General features: G+C 38.9%; 1 protein-coding gene across 4 annotated transcripts in view; it reads right to left on the bottom strand.

Annotated features, from left to right (window-relative positions):
* Positions 1 to 9,645, bottom strand: part of LOC113118745 (SH2 domain-containing adapter protein F-like) — an 87,648-nt gene that overhangs the window by 3,225 nt on the left and 74,778 nt on the right. For 3 of the 4 annotated variants that reach the window (XM_026288161.1, XM_026288159.1, XM_026288162.1), the window contains 3 exons: positions 7,454 to 7,565; positions 7,255 to 7,374; positions 1 to 3,165 (listed from right to left, as the gene is read on the bottom strand). The exon at positions 1 to 3,165 is cut by the window's left edge and continues 38 nt beyond it. In XM_026288161.1, the coding sequence (XP_026143946.1) occupies positions 2,979 to 3,165; positions 7,255 to 7,374; positions 7,454 to 7,565 (419 nt within the window). In that variant the 3' untranslated portion in view covers positions 1 to 2,978. The remainder of the gene's footprint in view (positions 3,166 to 7,254; positions 7,375 to 7,453; positions 7,566 to 9,645) is intronic. The other variant, XR_003294364.1, reaches the window with a different exon arrangement.

The raw sequence follows: 9,645 nt of genomic DNA, 5'->3' as shown, positions 1-9,645 counted from the left end.
TCAAAGTCTCTACGTTCCCAAACAATACATTCAGCATATATACATTTGGCGAGAGGAACTGTACAGATATGGGGGAAAAAAAACAAGCCCATTTCAGACATATGAAATCCACACACACACACACACACACACACACCTCCTTTACTAGTACTCTTGTCAGCATGGGATGCAGACGCATTTCTCCACACAGACAAGTGGAAATAAAGCTAAAGCCAACAGAGATTCAGTCTCCTCCATTCCTCATCACAGTCTTCATTTCTGTCCTCTTCTCTCTGGTCCCCCTGATGTTTCACTCTTTTATTTTACTCTTCTGTCACTTCTACAATGTTTCATTCTCTTCTAAACTAACATGCCTGATCTCATGTTTACATATAATCAATAGAAAATGTTACTTTAAATCTTAATGCTTAATGACCAGTAAGCTGTCTTTCCAATCCCTTAAATAAAGTCCTAAAACAAACTTTATATTCATCAACACCTGGGTCATGGTGAATGACGTATGGATTCCACTGCACAGATTCATTCTCAAATCTGAACACATGGTGTTTTTGGTGGATGTCTGAAGTCTTACAGATGCATTGCATCGTTCAGAAACACAAATGGTCAGCAATTATAAATAAAGCTTTCCAGAAGTTTTCATTTATTTATTTTAAAATATATTTTTTTATTTCTTAATCTGAAATACGTTTTAATAATCATTTTTGTGCGATGGAAAGGTCCAGGGATATTAAAGCCTCCTCATGGTACAACAGATGACAATAAAGCAGCTTTATTTTTCAGAGTAATGTTTACTAATGTTCTAACAACAAATTACAGTTTGTCTTCTTTTCGTCATATCTACTGTTTTACCTCATTTCGAATCTAAAAGCCAACTTTTTTGGAACCGTTTTGCTTGTGACATATTTATTTAAAATAATTGGCACTTGGTAGATGTTGTTGTATAATGCAATGATATTCATACATTTGTAAGACTGAGATCTCCAAAGACTTTTAAAGCAACTGCAACGATTCCTGTATAGGACACCATTAAAATCAGCATTGAGATAATGTGATAAATACATATCTATCCTATCTAGACCTTTTTTTAAGGTCAGTGGTTGTAAACAATTTATGTAGCTACATTCATTTTTTTTCTTCATCTTCATCTTCCCTTTGATTCTCTGCTTTCTCTTCTGTAGTGTGACCTGTGCTCTCTGCTCTTATTAAAGCATGTTTCTACAGAATGACATCTAGAAGAGTCTCTCCTGAGCCCGTCTGACACAAACACAAACACATTTCACATGCATCGCTCCTGGGGATCCACAGATACTGAGAGGTTAGCTGGAAATACAGCGGAGCATCACAGAAATTAATTACACTTTAACAGATTTATTTTAATATGTGAAAATATTTCACAACTTTTTTCCATATTTTCAATAATAAATGCAGCCTTGGTGTGCAGAAGAAACTTCCCCAATTAACTCTTACTGTATGGAAAAGAACGGCTGAAGACATTCAGCAAAATAATGAGATTAAGGTCAGTAAATGATGGCAATTTAGATTTTTTGGAGGTGTAGCTGTCCCTTTAAGGGTTGAAAGATCATGTCAGAGAGGCAACGATAAATAAACAATAAAAACATCAATCAGGTACATGAAGGTAAACCAATCACACAGGCTTTACATCTGTACCACAAGTGTGTCGGACATGCTTTAAACAAACACACTGAGAGAGAAAAAACAAAAAGAAACCGGATGATGGCAAACAAGGAAAACCAGAGGTCAGAGGAAGGGTCAGGACAAATCTGTGCTCTGATTGGCTGAGCTGCTCTAAATGGTTTCCATGGCAAACAGCATCCAATCAGTGTATTCAGACGGGGACAATCGCAAAGACACTTAAGGTCAAATTATTGACACACACACACACACACAGGCTGAAAAACATTGTCTTACCTGGACTAAGACATCAGCAATATATATAGCAATATATATATATATATATATAAAAAAAAAAAATTCTATAATAAATTAAAGCCACTAAACATTCATCGAACGACAGCGTTCTCCATTTGATTTCTTTTTTAAACCATGCACTTACAGTATAAGGCATTACCCAAACAGAGTCACACCAGCACAGAAATCAGGGTTCGGGTGAAGAAGAAGCTATTCTCAAACCGAAAGGCAAAGCTTGCTGGGAATTTGAGACTGAAAGAGTTAAACGATCGATATCTGTAACGTCACTGTACCTTATCGACCGGCGGATAGACGGACAAAATTGATTTTCTGAGGTAGACAATACAGGAATATTTCATTCTCCTTGGTCAAGATCATCCTAAACTCTGCTGAAGTGACTCTCTCTGAACGTTACATTAAAAGGTCCTTTCTCACGCTGTTCTGCATCCATCTCTTCTCCCCTCGCTCTGCTCTATTACTGCTATTTTAAGGGACTTAATGAATCTGTCTGCGTATCGATTGCTCTTTACATCTGTGGGTCTTAACTGGAAAATGCCGAACGCTCGATTTCAGTCTTCTGAGGTTTATTTTTCTGTATGATCTGATGTTAATGTTTAATAATGAATAATTCACCCAACCCAACTGACTGACAATACCGTCACAGAAAGTCCAGGCGATGAGGTTTCGCTACAGTACGATTCAGTGTCTTTGTTCGTTTACTGTGACGATTTAATGTTGAAGAACGTCAATTGCAACTATACACATCCGAATAGTAAAGTCCGAGCGACGTTTCGGGTTTCTGTACAGTGTGTAACAGTGGAGATAAAGTGTGGGTGCAGGTCTAAGACTAAAGATCCACTTATGAGAAGAAAACGGGTCTGGAATCACGAAGAAGGCATTTGGAGGACAGTGAAACCGCGTCCCTCGAGACGAGACGGAGGCGACGTCCAGGAGTCTCCCTTATTGTCTTCGGGATCTCAGTAGCACTTTAGTTTGTCGTTGTCTTGTAAACGCTGAACGAACGTCCTGCTTCTGCAGCGCTTCTGCCTCTATAGTGTCCGGATGGCCACGGGGTACAGCAAGGACATGTGCTCGGCCCCTTTGATTGGTAGTTTGCGGCTGGAGTAGAAGTGGATGATCTCAGGAACGCTGTCGAACAGGCAGCTGTTCTGACCCAGTACGTACTTATTGTCTTTGGTCCTGGAGAGCTTCATGTGCATGAAACCTTGACTGCTCCTGGAGAGAGAGAAGAGAACATGTAGATGAAGATGGAGAGCAGGGAGCGATTAATAAAGGTAGAGCAGGTTAAAACAATCTGTGATTAGATGTCAGACGGCAGCACTCTGGAGCAGTTCATTGGCAGACGGAGTATGTGTGTAACAGGAGTAAGGTTGTTTGCACCTTGTGCAATGTGGAATTAATTTACAGCTCTCTCAAGCAGTTTGTGATGCATTTTGGAAAAAGGAGATGAGCCCCTGGTTTGATGCACCACCTAGCTTGAGAAACCCCTTCTCAAAGACTTAATGTTACTTTTATTCATTATTTTATTTGGGTAACACACATATTATGAACGCCTTCGGCAGAATTCAAATGAGCCATTTTAATCTAGATTAATTCCAAGATTACAGTGAGATTAATCTGGATTAAAAAAATGTTATCTATGCCCACCACTATATATATATAATATCAATATAAACACATCAATATAAACTCTATATATACTTCTCTAAATGAAAGTTCTCTGGTGAGAATATGCTTCAGAGTCATTATCTTTGCTATCATTAAATATAAATCAAGTCCTCCTCCCATCTCAGTTTAGGACTCCCATTGCTCTCTGGCTGATTGGCTGCCTGTCATTAACGACTCTTCATCATCATTAGAGAGAGACCAGAAAACTTCTGAGCTGCACGAACCCCTGAGAGCCGTCAGCACCGACGCATACACACACACACACACACTGCAGCTATTCCTCCTCCAAACACACACACAGAAACCCACACACAGCAGCTATTCCTCCTCCAAACACACACACACACACACACTGCGGCTATTCCTCCTCCAAACACACACACACACACACACACACTGCGGCTATTCCTCCTCCAAACACACACACAGAAACACACACAGAGACACACACATGTTTGTTTTTGTGTAAAGTGTGGTCATCCCATAGGTGTAATGGTTTTTATTCTGTAGAAACTGTATATTCTATGGCCCTTCACCAACCCTACACCTAACCCTAACCCTCACAGGAAACTTTGTGCATTTTTACTTTCTCAAAAAAAACTCATTCTGTATGATTTATAAGTGTTTTGAGAAATGGGGACATGGGTTATGTCCTCATAAGTCACCCTCTCCTTGTAATACCTGTGTCATACCCATGTCATTATACAGAGTTGTGTCCTGATATGTCACAAAAACATGCCCACACACACACACACACACTCACACTCACTCACTCTCTCAAACACACACTCACACACGCTCACACACACACTGCGGCTATTCCTCATCCAAACACACACACACTCACACACTCACACACTCTCACACTCACTCACTCTCTCAAACACACACACACACCCACACTCACTCTCTCAAACACACACACACACACACACACACACACACACACAGGTCTAAGGTCATTGGAAATGTCTGAAAAAGCTTAAGTGCATCGATATGGAAATTTCTGTGCTAAAGACTGCTATTCTTTTCCTCTTAAGGATTTGATTTAGCTTTTATCGTATCAGAGAAATGAACAAAGAATGAGCAGGACAGAGAGAGAGAGAGAGAGAGAGAGAGAGAGAGAGAGAGAGAGACAGAGAGAGAGAGAGAGAGAGAGAGAGAGAGAGAGTGACAGAGAGAGAGAGAGAGAGAGAGTGACAGAGAGAGAGAGAGAGACAGAGGGAGAGAAAGAGAGAGAGACACCAAACCCTTTGTGCTCTTATCATCAGATATTTCATCATTATTTTCTATTTCAATCCAAGGATTAATTTCACTTCATAGATCTGAAAGCTTCACAGCGGTGTTCACTGATATGATTCAGAGTGAACGTGTAGATGTGAATGTACTGTATGTGTCTAAAAGCAGAAATGGGCAGCTCTTTTGTGATAGCAAATATTAGTGTTTCTGTATACACACACAGTTTGGGAACAGTGAGATTCTTCATGTTTCTGAAAGAGTCTCTTCTGCTCACCAAAGATGATTTCTGAAGGATCAAGTGGAGTAATGATGCTGGTGAAATATATATAAACAGAAAACCTTGATTTTAAATTGAGATATTATTTAATAGAATTATTATTTTTTTTTTTTATCAAACATATACCCAGAACACTTCTTTAAAATACAGTCTTCATTAGTGTGCAGAGGAAAGCCTCCGATGTTAATTAAACCCGAGCAGATTGATGTTTTATGACGCTAACTCTGTGGAAGATGATAACCTGCTGCTGCTTTTATTGGAGATGAGATGAGCAGTAAATGCACATGAGAGCTGGGTTTGATCGTGTGTGTTTAAATCACAGACCCAAAGAGTGTGTTTGAGCAGAGACCCGTTCTCCGTCTGCTCACAGCGCTCGCGGTCCTGCTGAGGATGCACATTAACACACGGCTATTCATAAACCTTTACTCTCCCTCCATTCAGAGGAGATTTATTTCACTCCCCTCAGCTATAAAGCAGGCCAGCGCTGAAGCCTCTTTGCCTTTTAAAATCTCTTAGAGACTGGACTCATCCATTTCACTCACGCTCTTCATGAACAAACCACCTACAGACGCCGTTATAGAGTCACTCAGATATGAAAAATAATCCTAAAAAAGAGGGGGGTGTATGTTCCAGGGGCACATATTCTAACCTTAGTAAAGAAATCATATATATAAAATGTAAAATGTGTGTAAAATGTTCCTGTAGCTCAAGTGGTAGAGCATTGCTTTAACAAGCGCAAGGTTGTGGGTTCGAATCCCAGGGAACAAATTGTTAGCCTGAATGCAATATTAGTCGCTTTGGATAAAAGCGTCTGCTAAATGCATAAATGCAAATGTATTTATTCAATAAGTGCTATTAGGATAATCAATATCATCAAAAGCCATCTTTGCACTGCAGAAGCTGCATCTGAAGTGACATTTATTATTATTATCGCATTATAATTTATTGCCATTTATTTATTAAAGTGGGATGTATTAACACATTGTTTTATGCATTGTATTTATTCAGCTCAGATATGTAATGAATGCATTTTCACTGTAGATACGATTGTGTAAATAAAGTTATGATAAATGTTTTAAACAGAAGATATAGAATTATTAAACATACTTTCAATATGAAACTAAAACCAGCAGTAGTCGTATGGCTGAATGAAGCAAGTGAATCAGGTGCTAGAATATTACTCTTACTATTTATGCCATAAACCGATATTGGTAAAGAAAGTAGTATAATAGTATGCAGTTTAGGATTTAGCAACTGTCTAAGTGCTTACTGGATCACTGACTCACTCTCTAATTCAGATCATTCATTTATATATGTATTTCTTTAAATGTTCATTCATTTATTAAATTATTCATGGCATTCAATTCATGTATCTGTTTTAATAATTTTATTTAATTATTAAAAATATTTGTTTCATTTATTCATCATTTAATTGTTTTTAATCATTGTATTTTATTAATGTATTTATTTATTTATTCATTGCATTCTTTCTTTCTCAATATGTTTGGAAACACTTAATTATCCAGGATTTAAACCATATTGAAAGTATCATGTATAAAAAGCCACTATATAAATACCACTTAATATTAACTTAACATTAAACAATTTTATTTATTTGTAAGAAACTAAATTATGATAAACTAAAAAAAATCATTTAATTTATTAATTTTAATAAATAATAATTTTTTTTTTAATTTACTTATTTTACTATTTATTTTTTATTCATTGCATTTATTTATTCAGTGCACTGTTTATTTATTCATTTAATGTATTAATTTCATTTATCCATTTATATTATCTGTGCATTTATTTTTTATTTCTTTCTCTTTACAGTTGAATTGCTTTGAATTCAGTAAACTCATCTTCCTATAATCTCAGTACAACCGTCTGAGCTGAAGAGAGCAGACCGCTCTGAGCTGAGGATGCATATGAGCCATCATTAAGGTAAAAGATAAAAGGTTAGCTTGGGATGAAGGGGTCAGAGGTCGTGTAAGAGAAAGAGCTCCTGCTGAACCTATCAGAGCTTTAATCGTGAATCGAATCAAGACTTGAGTGAATGCATGGGTTTATTGCCTCAGCACTAGTTGTGAGTGGCTGTAGAGTAATGATTATCTTCTTACTTGAGCGAGAGCGAGAAGTCGTTCTTGCAGGTCTCGCTGTTCCTCACCAGGTAACTGGCCTCTTTACACAAGCGCAGCAAAGCTTCGGCGTCCGTGCGGCTGATGGCTCCGTGATACCAGCTGTGGAGCACAGAACGACAGACGTGAGTGAGGAAGAGCGGCAGAGCCTTCATCAAGCGTCTGCCGTGTGTCGACTCACAACTGACTCTCCAGAGGCACGGCCGGGTCGATGCGCTCGCCCACGCTCGGCTCGCTGGAGCTCATCCTCCCGCTCGAGTGCTTCAGATCCTTCTCCACGCCGTCAAACTGCACTGTAACGGCAGAAACACACAACACTACTGATGACGTGTCACACATAAGCACGGCTCCGCTCATAACTGATCTATAGCTGCGTCACTAATGATGCCCTATACACCGTGCACTTATACACTACACACTTATGCACTCCACCATGTAGGGTGTGAATTATATAAGCTTATTCTGTCCTTCCTCTTCTCAACACAATTCAATCTGCAACAGTTGAGGTTTTCGGATATTTAAGAGCATCATCTGGGTATCTAAATGTCTTTTTGGAGTCATCATTACTCACACTATTTACTGAGCCGAGACTCGATCCAGTGACGTCTGTGAACACTGAGACATCCTCATGAGGACGAGAGGGAACACGGGACGTCCCGTATGAGACCACACACACACACACACACACACACACACACACACACACACACACACACACACACAGAGACATGTTCGGTCTGTGTGACCGTGTGGTCATCTGACCCTCAGCTTTATCTGAACCGCTTTATACTGTGTGCAGCAGAAACATTAATAACCTCAGGCTGTACAACAACACGCTCTCATTAGTCATCGCTCATCATAATCATCATATTGGCAACAAGTTTGGGGTCGGTAGAATTATTATTATTATTTTAAGAAATAAAATAATAAAATGTGTGTGTGTGTGCATTTGTGACTGTGTGTGTGTGTGTGTGTGTGTGTATAATGACATGGGTATGACACAGGTATTACAAGGAGAGGGTGACTTATGAGGACATAAGCCATGTCCCCATTTCTCAAAACACTTATAAATCAAACAGAATGAGTTTTTTTGAGAAAGTAAAAATGCACAAAGTTTCCTGTGAGGGTTAGGGTTAGGTGTAGGGTTGGTGAAGGGACATAGAATATACAGTTTCTACAGAATAAAAACCATTACACCTATGGGATGAACACACTAAACGTGTGTGTGTGTGTGAGTTGCATGAGTGTGAGATGGAATAATTTGTTCACTGTTGTCATATACTGTTCGTCAGCGGAGAAACGATCTGTTACCATGGAAACCTCTCGAGCGGATCCTAACTGTAAAGGACAATCTGACGCTCTCCAGAGAAGAGTGTGTTTCAGAGACGGAGGAGAGATGCTTCATGAACACACAGTGAACCTACAGCAGTGCGGTCATAACACGGCCCGGCTGTGACCCCAGCGTGACCCCAGCGTGACCCCAGCGTCTGCGACTGTAACCGTGGCGACATCACAGAGCCTCTCTGACCTCGTCATGTCTAATAGACCTGCAGCAACATGAGTGACGGTAACCGCTGGCAACAGTGTGTGGGCGTGTCCTGTGAGCCAGCTGAGAGGAAGTTAGTTCTCTGCTTCATACAGTGAGTCCTGACATTTTTAGAATAGTCTTTTAATTATTTTTAAAGTTATGGTGAGTTTATGATCAGGTTAATTCATCAGCAGGCCTCTAAAACCAATAATACAGCCATAAAACCACTGTGTGTGTGTTATTACAGAGACAGACGCTCATCTCATCTTCATTAAAACAGCAGAAGAACGCCAGGGACAGAAGTGTAGAAGCTGAAGGGATCAAGATATTTATAGTGTGTATTACAAGTGTGTCACTTCTAAGCAATCTCCAGAGCACATTACACAACTACACGAGAAGACGGACTGAGCATTATTCAAAGAAAAGAGGGAAAACAGACACTTTCAGGATCATCAATCGCTGATGGAGACGAAAACTTAAATACTACAGCATTTTATTTTATTTAAATGAGAAGTGAAGTGATCCTGTGACAGGAAATGCCTTACATGGACAAAGACATCTATGAAACATTAAGACAATAAACACAGTTATGAATGATGCAGTGCTAATTGACATATCATTTATTTCAGTACATAAACTATAAAGCATATGTTAAACCTAATTCTGTGCAGAAAAAAAAGAAAAGGAAAAAATTGTTTATCGTATTTAAAACAATCATAAATTGCCATTAGGAAAAAAATATATAGATTACAAATGATGTATTTGATTTCTTACAGCTATTTCAAAAGTAAGGGATAAGAAAAGAATATCTTATAAATAATAAACAAAAAGTGGATCGAATCGTT

This window comes from Carassius auratus, chromosome 18 (assembly GCF_003368295.1).
Source record: "Carassius auratus strain Wakin chromosome 18, ASM336829v1, whole genome shotgun sequence".
NCBI lineage: Eukaryota > Metazoa > Chordata > Actinopteri > Cypriniformes > Cyprinidae > Carassius > Carassius auratus.
Note: the sequence above shows the minus strand (reverse complement) of the source record. Positions and strands in the feature narration are given on the sequence as shown.